The sequence below is a fragment of the Neophocaena asiaeorientalis genome, unplaced genomic scaffold, assembly GCF_003031525.2.
Source record: "Neophocaena asiaeorientalis asiaeorientalis breed wild unplaced genomic scaffold, Neophocaena_asiaeorientalis_V1.1 scaffold150, whole genome shotgun sequence".
Classification (NCBI taxonomy): Eukaryota; Metazoa; Chordata; class Mammalia; order Artiodactyla; family Phocoenidae; genus Neophocaena; species Neophocaena asiaeorientalis.
Window position 1 is genome coordinate 6,000,755 of NW_020176571.1, and position 12,774 is coordinate 6,013,528.

Here is a 12,774-nt window from a genome sequence, read left to right on the forward strand (position 1 = left end):
GGACGGGGAAACGGACGTTTGGCCGGGCTCGGTCGGAGGGCGGGTGCCGGTCCCCGCGTGTCACGCTCCAGCACGAGAGGACAAGGAGGGCAGGAGTGATCACTGACTCGGTGCCTTGGACGGCGGAGCTCCTGTGTTGTTCCTTACGCGTGACGTTTTTTCATTTCAAGGTGATCCCATAAAGTGGATAGTTACTAGCCCTATTTCACAATCTGCTCAAGAAGGGGTGAGGCCTGGAAGTGAGGCGCGCAGAGATGGGACGTACAACGCAAAGTCTGGAGAGGGCGCCTCCAGGTAAGGAGCCGAAGGAGAAGCAAGAGGGGGTTCGGGTGAGGAGGAGATGGGGCATGAGGGGGGCTCAGTCTAAGGAGGTGGTTTCCTGGTGGAGGCGGGCCAGACAGCTCACTGGTGTAAGGCAAACTACGCGTTTTTCTGTTTTGTGTTTAAAATAAGTCAGCCTGATACTTCGTCACGTATAAAGCACAAAATACACATTTACTGGAAATTAAGTGAAAGGTATCTGAGGGAGAAAAGATGCAGAATCGTAAAGGTTTTGGAAACCCTGGTCTGAGGCACAGTCCCCAGGCAGCTTGGGTGGTTCCAGAGAAGTTGACAAGTTGTGGATTCTGGGGCGGAGGTACCACTTCTGGTTCCACATCTTGTCCCACTTCTGGCATGTCATCCTTCCACCTTTTAGCCAACTCAGAGGAGGCAAAATATGCTTAGCACATGTACTGAAATAGTGTCTCTACAATAAACACAGCAGGCCAACATGTACAGCTTTTATTCACCGACCCAATTCCTTTACATACGAGATATCTGCACTCCACCCTGCCCCTCCCACTCACAAACCAGGACGAATCCTCTTGGCACAGAGGAAGGGGTGACCCTTCAGCCAGGGCCACAGCCCAGATGATCTGGAGGAGCCCCCGCTGGAAAAGCAGGAAGAGAGTGAAGAAAGTTTATCACGCCATGGCCCCCCACGAGGGGAGGGGATCAGGAGGCTGGGGGAGGGCCCCATGCTACTGCCCCAGTCCTTAAATACAAAGCAAGGGGAGTAAAGAGGACCATCCCTCAAAAATACAGCACCAACCTCAGCATGGAGGCAAAAGGACAGTGGGCAAGACCCCTTCCCTCTGAAGGGGGCGGGCTGAATGAGAGCACATACCGTTAGTGGCTGCAGCAACCCCCGTAGCAGGGTCTGGGTGCAGCGTCAGCACCAGGAGTGGGGCGGGGAGGAGAGGGGATGACAACTCTGCGCCACCCACCTCTCCCTGACCCCAGCCAGGCATCCCTCTCCCCACTAGCCCAGGTCAGGGGATGTGGAAGAAACTGTGTTGGAATCCAAGGCCCTTGTCTATTTCTTCTTCCGTTCTTGGGAGCAGCGTGGGCAAAACCTACAAAGGAACGTGACAGAGAAGGGGGAGAGAGTGAGCAAAAGGGAGGATGCCCTCTGTCACTCACTCAGCTCGTGACAGTCCAGCCCCACCGCAGCTCTCACTCACCACTTCCCCCGAGGCTTGGTGGTCAGCCCCACACAGGCAAAGTGGAACCACTCGATGGAACACTGGGAAAGGAAGAGGATGGAAGAAGCAGAACTCAGGGACCAGGGTGGGGCAGAGGAAAGAAAAGAACTCCCCCCACCCTCCATTCCCCCCCCATCCCTTAGGAGTACTCCCTTATTCCATCCCTTGAGAGAATTCTTGAAGGGTCCAAGGCCAACCAACTCCATCTACCTTTCTCCTATCCCGAAGTCCCCCTATTCAACCGTTACCCCCCTTCTTGTACCCAACTCCCTTCGTGTCCACCAGAACCCCCCCCCCCCCATTCCTGAGGCAAAACAGTTCTTACATCAGGGTTGTCACAGCCAATCATCTCTCCATAGGAGACCTGGTGACAAAGGCAATAGGTGGGTTCGTTGGGATCCACAGGCATATCCAACACATCAGAGGGGTGGACACTGCCAAAGGTCACTGAGGGCATCCCATACTCAGGGCTTCTGCGTGCCAAGAAGAAGAGAAAGTGTCATCTGCACGAAGGGAAGCTACAGCTTGAGATGCTCAGAGCCGGCAGAGGAGGAGGTCCTTGTGGGGCTAGTGATTTGTGGCTTCTCCTCTGTATCCAGCAGATACCAAAATGGCAAGGAGAGTTGTTGGCACAGGAGACAGCAAAGTGGCAAGGGGCACTGTGGCTGGGGTGAGGTGGCGGGAAAGAGGAGTCTGTCCCTTGGCAAAATGCTCCCTGACACACTCACGTGCGAACAAGTTTTAACTTCTTCTGGGCGGCCTTGGGGGCTTCTTCGTCGGAGTTTTTCCCTTTGGAACGAGCACGGGTAGCCTTCTTCTCCTTTTGAGTCCGGCCTTCTAGGCAAGAGGGGGGGAAGCCAGAAGGCAGGGAGACAGAAGGATGGGTTAAGCCCCCCTCCCCCTGCCCCTCCTCCAAGCCTGTGCCCCTCCCTCTGAGCAGAAGAGCTGTCATAGTCACTTGACTCAATCTGCTTCTCCTTCAGATCAGCCTCAAAACGGGCCAGGTCTGTGTCCAGTCGCCGAATGTGTTTGTCCACCTGGGTGGGAAGGAAGGAGAAGGAAGAGCTACAGGGCTGGTTCCAGTTAAAGAAAACAGGCTGAGGCAGATTCTATGGATCTCCCAGACCCAAAACAGATCCCAACACGGCTGAAGGAGGGGGTCTAGGACCCCGAGGAATAGACGGGAGGCAGGTGGGGAGCCATGAACAGGGCCATACCATCTCATAGGTCTGCATGGCAAGCTGCACCTTGTCGTCACCAAATCCCTTGCACTTGCCATAGGCTTCCTGGATCTGTCTGAGAAGGGCCAATTTCTCCTCGGAGCTCAGGCTGCGGGCGCTACTCATATACTCAGTGGCCAACTTGTCAATTTCAGCCTTCAGGTCTACAACAGAGACAGAGGCCTGGTCACAATGGCCCCTGAGTGGCTAGGTGGAACACACTTCTTCCTCTTGCTCCTTGGACCTTTTCCATTGACCATCATAACCTTCGAATTAAAACGTACTGAACATTCCTAGGTACTGTGCCACGTACTCAAGTAATGCAACATGTTCACAATATTTGTTTCAAAGGTGCCTTCGGGTGCTGAAAACATTGCTATCATAGTTGGAACTGAATTTATTGAACCCTAATGAGGGATTCCTGGCACCCGGCACTAATACGAAACGTGTTTTTGTCGCTGTCTGAAGATGCTTCTTTGCAGGGCTTGCTGCCTCTTGAACCATGAACTTTGTCTCAAAAGCCATCTGGTTTCTCGTCTCGAAAACATCCCACGACAGCTCTGAGTGCTACAAACCGGGCTGGGTCATCTGCTGCTGCTGGCTTCCAGGTCTGTATACCTCATCATTTAAAATTAGGCCCTGGTCCATTCACGGCACAGTTCTTCTACTTACTGCCCACCCTGTTTTGCTCATCGTTTGCAACTTGCTTATATTTCCCATCACTTTTTTTTCTGTTTGTTCAGTTTAGATATTGCTCCAAACGTTTCTGCAAGGCTGGTGACGTCCTAAGGCACTGAGACTTTAGATGCGCACCGCCCAATATTTGGTAGTGCTCACAAAACATGTCGATGGAGAAAATGTATGACTGCAACACGGGGCAGCAATAGGCAACGGGGAAGACCTGCGCGCACACTAGGTTTACGCCCCGCTTCATTCGAGGCCCTTGGAGGAAGCTGGAAAAGCATGTATGTACTTCAGCAATCTCCAACTGGTCTTTCTGTGCATGAACTCAAGAGCTGGAACTGTATTACAAAGCAAGGAGCTGGTGCTCAGCATTCAGCAGGGAGTTCTCAGGGGCCTACATCCAGGATTTTAGATGATGTTCACCTTTTCATGAGTAAACTTACCAAGAGTAACTTGAATCACAGCTTTAGGTATTCTAACAACAGCTTGTTACATCCTTGGGCAGAGTTACATGAGAATGCGCCTATATATCCATCAGCAGGTGTGGGGGGATAGCGTCAACAAATACCTTTGACCTTGAAGAGACAAACCTGACCACTGTAGTGTGGCCTCAGGCTCCAAATGAATGCCTCAATGCAGCCCAACTTGCTCAATGCCCAGGCAAGGCCACAGATGGTACCCAGTGCGTCTGTGCGGCTGAATATAGTGTAGAGATCCCGATGTTTGTTAATTGCTGCTTTTTCTTCTTTTTTCCTTTCTTTTTAAGATCTTCTCACGCAGCAAAGTTCCTGTCTACCAACATGAGTTGCAGTCTAAAGCCACAGTGAATTTTGTGACAGTAACATTAACAGTCCAATGGAACAGAAACATTCTAGTCTTCCTATAAACGTACTGAACATGGAGAACAGAAATGATTCTAGGAATGACTTTGGTTTTTTTAATTATTCTTGAGGGAGATATAAAGAGCATAGCATCTTTGAATTCTTGAGGCACTGTCACGCCATGTGTTACGGAAAAGCTGACACACAAATACGGGTCATTATTACCCTCCTTCTAAGAACTGCAAGAGAGAGAGAGAGAGAGAGAAAGAGAGAGAGAGAGAGAAGCTGCAGCAATCCAGACCAGATGATATGCTAACACCAAACAGAAGAAGAAACGATCATATACACACTCACTATACACTGGACTCCTTACTCTGTACGTACCCTCTGTTCTTTGGTCCAGGTCCCTCATGAGCTGGAAGTTTCTCTGCAGTTCAAATGGGAGGTTTTCAATACCTGGGGAGAAGAGGAGAAATTGAGCCTCCCTGGAATGCTAGGCCCTACAGCTGCTTTTAAAGAACAGGTCCAAAACAACACTCGGTTTTCCCTCCTTCAAACCGCTGGATTATCTGTTACAGCACTCATCGTTCTGCTCTCAGGAGAGGTCACGTCTGCCTCTTTCCACAACTAACCCCTCCATCTCTACACAGCTTTCCCACCCTTCCTCCCTTCAGTGACTTTACAAATCAGCCTTTCCCTTTCCTTTCCTTTCAATCTCTGTCTCCAAGCTCCTTGCCCTCAACTTACAAATACCCTCCTGGCATCCTCCACCACTCATCACACACACACTTCCAACCTGCTCTCCGTACAGTAGCCAGAATGTTCTTTAAAAAATGCAGATCTGGGCTTCCCTGGTGGCGCAGTGGTTGAGAGTCCGCCTGCCGATGCAGGGGACACGGGTTCGTGCCCCGGTCCGGGAGGATCCCACATGCCGTGGAGCGGCTGGGCCCGTGAGCCATGGCCGCTGAGCCTGCGCGTCCGGAGACTGTGCTCCGCAACGGGAGAGGCCACAACGGTGAGAGGCCCGCGTACCGCAAAAAAAAAAATGCAGATCTGCTCAAGTCACTGTCCTGTTTATAACCCTCTAGTGACCTCCTACTGCAATATTCCTATAGCTATTCTGCACTTTCTGGCCCTTGCTTCCGTCACACCAGCCCTAACTCACGTCAGTCCCCGTCTGTGCTCTCCCTGCTCTATCATACTGCCTCCTCTGAGTGCCTTGAACTTGCCAGTGCTCTTCATGACACTTGGCTTTTCACACGCTACTCTCTCTGCCCAGAATGCCCTGCCCAGTCTTCTTCATCCCACCTCCACCATACCTCTTGGCCTTCAAATTCCTGTTCATTCTTCAAAGTTCAGCTCAACCCTGACTGCCCCAAACTCCAACAAGTGCCCTGGATTATGCTGTCGTGCTATTTTTTTTTTTAAAATACGTATTTCGCTGCGCGGGGTCTTAGTTGCAGTACACGGGATCTTTGTTGCTGCGTGCGGGACCTTTTAGTTGCGGCATGTGGGATCTTGTATCTGCAGCGTGTGGGATCTAGCTCCCGCCCTGACCACGGATCGAACCCAGGCCCCCTGCATTGGGAGTGCGGAGTCTTAACCACTGGACCACCAGGGAAGTCCCTGTCTTGGTATTCTGTGTCTACCCTTTTGGGCTCTTATCCAATGTACTTAAATAGGTAATTGTGTAATTAGTTATTTGGTATGTCTCCCCAGCTCTCCAGAAGGGTTAGATGTATCTGTCTTCTTCCCTATTTCTCTAGAGTTTAGATGTGCATACAGAGGATCCTCAATAAATACTTGAATAAATGCATGAATACTTAAGTCTCTCTCATAAAAGAAAAATCTCTTCCCATGACTCCACTTCCAACTTTTAAAATGCCTCCACTGCTTTAACCTATAAACTCAGGTTCACCACCACCAGTTTACTGAGACTAAGCCATCAGTGACTTACCAAGTCAAATGATGGGTTATTAGTCCTATCCTAAAAAAATTACGTTCGCAGGATCTGGCACCATCTTCTCGTCTTCGAATAACTTTCTTCCTCTTAAGATTCCAAATCTCATCACATACTTTCTAGCAATTCCATCACTGACATTTCCTTAGCCTGTCCCTTAAATGTTAATATTTTCTTGAGCTTACACTTAATTTAATCCTCTAATTTTCTCACTTGCTTTCTCTGAATGATCTCCATCTTATTTACTCTTACAGATACAATTACCATTCCCATGCTTAAATCTAAGTTGAATAAATATGTTACTGTTACTCCTGAATTTCCTATCTTGTTGATGATTTACTGTCTACCTCACTTCCCAAGCAGGAAATAGAGAAGTCACCTTAGACGACTCCTTCTCTCTCAACCACTCAGTCAGTCAATCCTGTCATATTTAACTCCTAAACACTTCTGTCACTCCCTGAGATCAGGTCCGCATCTCTGACCAGAACTGTTATCCCTAACTGGTCTCCCTATTACCAATGTCATCATGCTCCAATTTATCATGCAACATTTATTTTCGTTTATATTTTAAAAATCACTCTATTTAGAAAATCTGTTGGTTCCTCGCTATTTAAAGTGCACGCTGGTGGACTTCCCTGGTGGTGCAGTGGTTAAGAATCCGCCCACCCGCAGTGGTTGAGAGTCCGCCTGCCGATGCGGGGGACGCGGGTTCGAGCCCTGATCCAGGAAGATGGCACGTGCCGCGGAGCAACTAAGCCCGTGTGCCACAACTACTGAGCCTGCGCTCTAGAGCCCGCGAGCCACAACTACTGGGCCCGCGTGCCACAACTACTGAAGCCCGCGCGCCTCGAGCCCGTGCTCCGCAACAAGAGAAACCACCGCGATGAGAAGCCCGCGCACCGCAACAAAGAGTAGCCCCCGCTCACCATAACTAGAGAAAGCCTGCGGGCAGCAACGAAGACCCAATGCAGCTCAAACAAACAAACAAACAAATAAATAAATATAACGTGCAAGCTTCTTAGCTTGGCTTAAACGACCTTTCACAACCTAGCCCCAGCTACCTTCTCCAGTCTCGTTTCCCAATCTTGCACCTCGGAGTCCTATACATCAAACACTCTGGCCTCACTTTTCCCTGGCTTTGCCACAAACCCATAACACCTTTGCTGATGCTTTCCCCAACCTGCAATTCCCTCTCCGCACTCAACCTTCAAGTTTCTATACATCACATCCTCTGTAAAGCTTTACCTACACCCCCAGGTAACGAGCCCCTCTTTCTCCAGTGTTACCTACTGTCCTTTTAATGTATTTCTATTATTTCATTTGTCACACTGTTTTATAAATATTAGCAGAACCTGTGTTCTACTAGACTATGAGCACTTGAGGGCAAGAGCCGGGTCTTATTCATTCTTGTATATCGCCAGTACCTGCCATTACGTCTGAACCATAGCAGAACCTCAAAAAACGAATGAATTAATGACGCTCAACGATAAGACAAATGTAAGGGCATAGGGTGACGGACTCTGTGAAGAGGTAGGTTACACAAATGGCATAAACATAACACCGTATTTCCATTTGATGGGAATTGGATCTTTACTCCAAGAGGAGAAGCCTTCCGGTTCATCATCTGACAGTGGTCACTCGTAACCCCCCATCCCCACGAGAAGCCGCTTCTTCGAAAGAACTGGTTGGAGGAGCCGCGAGCAGATCTTCATCGCTGCTCCAAATGGCAGTGGATGATATATTAATACGAAAACGACCGATTCGGAACGATTTTAAGAAAATGATATGTGCTGAGGCCAGAGACTCTGCAGACGGGGGCAGCAAATATCTTCCCGGCTATGCCCACCAGCCCTTCAAGAGCCGTCTCCCAGCACTGCCGCGCAGCCCCTCCCCCGTCTACACCCCAGAGCGAGGCCTCGACCCCGGTGCCCCGCCCCCTATTTCTTCACACCCTCCAGTATTTTCTCTCGCTCAACCCTTCACGACTGTGACTTTCTGACCACCGAGACTTCGGAGCCGTGAAGCTCCTCAGCCCCGATTCCCCCCAACCCGTCTGTGACCCCTGACCCCCTCCTCCAGCCTGCTCTTACTGTCCAGATAATGTTCCAAATACATCCCCGCAGCCATCTTGAAGCAAAACAAAGCAACTTCCGCTCCGCCCCGGAAGTGACTGAACGCGAAGGGAGACGAAGCGCTCCTACCCGGCCTGGAGCCCTTCCGCCCTCACGAGGAGAACTTCCGCCCTCACGAGACGAACTTCCGGTCTGAGTACAGGGCCCGCCGAGTTGCCTTCTCCTGGCGCAGACACTGGTCCGTGGCGGGTCGGCCGGGTGCGGGGCCGGCGGCGGTGGCCGCCGCGGCCGAGGGCGCCATTTTGCGTCCTCGCTCAAACGTCCGTCCCCTCCAGGACGGGGACGTGCGGGCGTGAGAGCAAGGAAACCTGTCTCTTTGGGCTTTCAGTCCACAGAGAGTCCTTCTCAGCAGCTGGGGAATGTGAATCGGCCCCTTGGCGGAATGTGAAGCTGGCGATCAGGGCAGGTGCCTTCTTCCGCGTCGCTAGTTTCTTAGGAAGTTGAGGAGGCGCCTGGCGGTGCGAGGTTTAAATCCTCCCCGTTTCTGTTCACTCGCGCGACCACCAACTCCCCAGGATTATGTTTTAACGTGGAAACAATTATTTATAAACTCTACTTATAAATACAAAGAACTACTCACACAATAAAGCTGCGACTCTCCACACCTTTTGTCAGGGTTCCTGTCACTTGAGGACGTTCTCGCCTGTAAAGTGACAAGAGTGCTTCTGGCCTTGCCCTCCTGTCTGTCTCCCTTTTTATTCGAGTTTGGGTACGATGTTAACTGGCACCATCATTCTGAAAGGATTGGGGCACGGAGCTGTCACAACGGGGCCAGTTGGATGCCGACTATCACCCTGGTCCGCGACATCACAGCGACAACTACGCTCCTCGTCCGGATGGAAAGCCACCAAGTGCACGACAGGCCGCCACCACACCAGGGACGCAGAACTCAACGCCCAGAGCCGGAGAGTGTTAGGAAGACAGTTTTGGAGATCACTGTCACCCCAAACCACGCGTTCTTAATAAGTATTAATGTCACATGGCAGGTTTTGGTTTGGGGTTTTGTTTTTGTGTTTTGGACTGTGCCCCGTCTTGCGGGTCGTTCCCCGACCAGGGAGTGAAGCCGGGTGGCGGCTGTGAGAGCCCAAGATCCTAACCACTGGGCCACCAGGGAACGCCCACATGGCAGGTTTTCAATGAAACATTTCAGCCACGTAATTTAGCTCAAATATGTAAAAAAGGGCAAGGTGAAACCCCAGGTTTACTACTGAGCAGGTGGTAGATAGAGCAATAGAATCTAGAAGACGTCCCTCTAGTTGCAAGCGGCAGACCCTTGGATTATCTAAACTCCGTGCCCATTTCCTTGTCTATCAAAATGCCTGGAATCCTGCTTACTTCATAGGGTTGTTGCTGTTGAAGTGTGGGGGTACCCTTCAAAAGAGATGCTGGTTGTAACACCTGTGATGAAGGTAGGGCTCTCAATGTCAACTCAACAGTTGGTGAGAACAGGGGGAAACGTAGTAAATATGCGGGAAACACACACTGCACGTTCGGTCATATGTGATACAGCCGTTAGTATCACACCACGGACTGAGACTATCTTGGATGCCCACACAAGAGCCCGAGCCCTAAAGCTAAGAGGTCAACGTTGTCTCATTGCCTAGCCACACGCCACCAGCCAATGAGCGGGGCTGCCCAGCAGTCCCACACAGGATGGCCACGTTGTCAGACGTGGGAGCTTCGTCACAACTTTTTCAGTGCTTAAAAGATTTTTAATTTTCAGGAATCTTGGAGGCGATCTAGCCCAATCCCTTCATTTAACAGCTGAAGAAGCACTGCGGCCGACACTGGTTGATGGGAGAGCCAGGGCGGAAGTCCCGGTTTCCCGCCCCTGCTCTGCCCCTCAGCACTACAACTGTCCTGTTTCATTCTTCAATCCCGGTTATGGGCTCCACCACTGGAAACCTCTGGTTTTAGGTGCCACAGGATATGCCAGCTGGAATTAGCACTGAGCCCACAGGTGCTCTGGCAGCAGTGCAGGTCCTTCCAGGAGGCCGTGCTTCCATTCCCTGGATAGGGAGAGCTTCGAGGTATTTTGTTAACACACGACTGAACCCTGCTCTTACACCTTAGGCGACACAGTCCTCACAGCGGGATTTGTATGTAGGAACCCTCATAAACCAAGATTTCACTTCAGAGATTTCAAAGTTGTGCCCTTCTGTGGCTAGGGATACACACACAGCCCCCATCACACAGCATTCGTTCTTACCGTTCGCACACTCTACTGTAAATCCTTAGTACTGGCCTTGAACATCTCCCCAAATAGCTGTTTCCCACGCTTATACTCACATCAGTAGCTCCACTGCCTCTGATCCTTTTACACGAATTTATTTCTATACAAGGTTCTAAAAACACCCCTTGGTTTTGTACATAAGTTTTTCTTTTTTTCCTCATTTTAAATTACTTTATAACAACTGGTTTCCTGATTTTTTTTTCCATTTTCTCTTTTCTCTGAAAACTGCCATGATTTAAAAAAAAAAAAAAAAGACGAAAGGAAATAAAAATGCCATTGGCCAGAAGACAGGGTGGAGAAAAACAAAAGGGACAAAAATAAACATCAAATATGAAAATTCTCAGAGATAATGCATTTATAAACACAGAAATGGTTACAACAAAGATGGCCGTGATGAGTGGGTATATATATATTTATATATATATATTTATATATAAATCCGTGTCCGGCAACTGACCGTGGCACCTAGGGAGCTAAGTCCAGTCCTTGCATCTGCCCCGAACTCTCCCTTCTCTGCAGCCCCCTTATCGTGGGGTTTCATAAAGAACCCGCAGCTCCTTAGGTTGGGGACGGGGAGACTGAGCACAGGGCCTCGGCTGGCAGAGAAGGGGAGAGGCTCCAAGGAAAACCATAACCCACACTTCTAAGCCACCGTCGGCCATTTTGGGGATCTCCGGCCCCTTGGGGACCACATCTCGGCCCTTGCCCCTTTACAAATAAAGGGGGTCTGACCCGCCCCAGACCTCCCTCCAGCATCAGGTAGGAAGTGAAGTGAGATCATGAGGGGAAGAAAACGGCTCCCAGGGACAGGGGCACGGGAGGAACCTCTGTTCTTTCGCAGGCAAGAACAGAACAGGAGGCTGCTTGCGTTTAGGGCTCCCTCCTCTGTGCCGTCTGGGAGTGCCAGCCTCTAGTCCTGTCAGCCCGAGCTTGGAGGATTACGAGGGTGAGGAGAGAGTAAGTGCCCACGCTGGAAAAGTCTCTATGAGGTCATAGCAAACCCCTCCCCTGAGCACCAACCCCCGATGTTAGAAGCTACGCTTAGGCGGGAGGCTGCTGGATTACGCGACCAGCTCAGTACTCCTCTGCCACTCAGGAGGGCTGACGTCCCTTCGGAAGAGGAGCTGAGACAATAAGGATGGTATCCTGTGAGAGAAGGCCATGCCTGAGGCCCAAGGAGATGGAGCCGTGGCCTGTCAAGGAAGAAGAGGACTTTTCCCACCAAGAGGAGCTGGAGAAAGAAGGGACCAGAGCCTCTTTCCCCTCTCCCCGGGGGGCGGCAGCACAGGTCTCTACGAGCTGGCCAGGTGCTCTACCTGGATGGTGCTGGTGGTGACGGTGAGGCAGATGTCCTTGTGGTGCTCTGCCGTCTTATAGGGGGTCAGGTCGAAGGAGCACTGGGGCGGGGGATTGGGGTTGCTGTCCCCGCCACCCCCGCCCTGGGGGGCCGCCCCCGGGGACTGGAAGTGCGGAGGCTGTGGCGGCTGCTGCTGTGGCTGCTGCGAAGCCTGGGAGGCCTGGGCCTGGGCCTGCGCTTGGGCCTGCGCTTGAGCCTGGGCCTGGGCCTGGGCCACTGCCGCCGCCGCCGCCGCCGCCTGCACCTGCTGCTGGAGATCAGGAGGGTTGTGTTTGCGCATGTGCTTCATCAGGTACGTTTCCTGAGGGGGATGGAAGAGGGGTTGAGGGAAGAAAGAGAAGGAAGGAGGCTCCCTGTAACCAGCACCCTGGGCTGTTACCTTGAACAGAACGACACTTATACAGAGGTGCTCTGGAGCCACGCAGGTTCTCCCAACGAGCCACTTTCAGAGCTCGCACCGGGTGGACAAGGTTGGGGGGGACCTTTAGGGTAACCGTGGGCATTCAGCTGGCACGGGGAAAGCTGTCACTTTCTCAAAGATCTCTGAATGGAACAACCTGACCACCTTTTTCTGGAGTCTAATGGAAAACATCTAACTGAAATCTCTCGTCTCTCACAATTTCAAGACGCTTTCTTTTGTCCTGTGTCTAAGTAAAATGAAGGATCACTGCTGAGCAATCGCTATAGGCTTAAGGGTCCAGGCATCCCCCAAATCCTCAACTCTGCGCCTGTTCAATTTCTGTTCTCTTTACTGATCCCGGCAAGGGGGAGCCAGGGATGGATGGGGTGTATTCAGTGCGGCAGCTCTTTATCGGAAAGGCGGGGTGAAGCCGCGTGCGCG

General features: G+C 51.2%; 2 protein-coding genes and 1 long non-coding RNA gene across 4 annotated transcripts in view; 1 reads left to right on the forward strand and 2 right to left on the reverse strand.

Annotated features, from left to right (window-relative positions):
• The window catches only part of LOC112391760 (uncharacterized), a 5,055-nt gene extending 433 nt beyond the window's left edge, over positions 1 to 4,622 (forward strand). The window contains exons 2-5 of one of the 2 annotated variants that reach the window (XR_003001562.1): positions 171 to 294; positions 3,215 to 3,354; positions 3,490 to 3,711; positions 4,197 to 4,622. This is a non-coding gene — a long non-coding RNA (uncharacterized LOC112391760). Of the gene's footprint in view, positions 1 to 36; positions 295 to 3,214; positions 3,355 to 3,489; positions 3,712 to 4,196 lie in introns of those variants that run through there. The other variant, XR_003001561.1, reaches the window with a different exon arrangement.
• Positions 769 to 8,384, reverse strand: ING4 (inhibitor of growth family member 4). The gene is made up of 9 exons (XM_024733204.1): positions 8,302 to 8,384; positions 4,636 to 4,707; positions 2,744 to 2,910; positions 2,465 to 2,563; positions 2,418 to 2,433; positions 2,255 to 2,363; positions 1,852 to 1,999; positions 1,506 to 1,567; positions 769 to 1,397 (listed from the first exon to the last, which is right to left on the reverse strand). The coding sequence occupies exons 1-9, from the start codon at positions 8,336 to 8,338 to the stop codon at positions 1,358 to 1,360; spliced, it is 750 nt and encodes a 249-aa protein (XP_024588972.1). The 5' UTR covers positions 8,339 to 8,384; the 3' UTR covers positions 769 to 1,357.
• A 3,247-nt stretch (positions 8,385 to 11,631) lies between these two features.
• The window catches only part of ZNF384 (zinc finger protein 384), a 17,407-nt gene continuing 16,264 nt past the window's right edge, over positions 11,632 to 12,774 (reverse strand). The window contains exon 10 of the mRNA XM_024733130.1: positions 11,632 to 12,361. Within this exon, the coding sequence (XP_024588898.1) occupies positions 11,869 to 12,361 (493 nt within the window). The 3' untranslated portion in view covers positions 11,632 to 11,868. The remainder of the gene's footprint in view (positions 12,362 to 12,774) is intronic.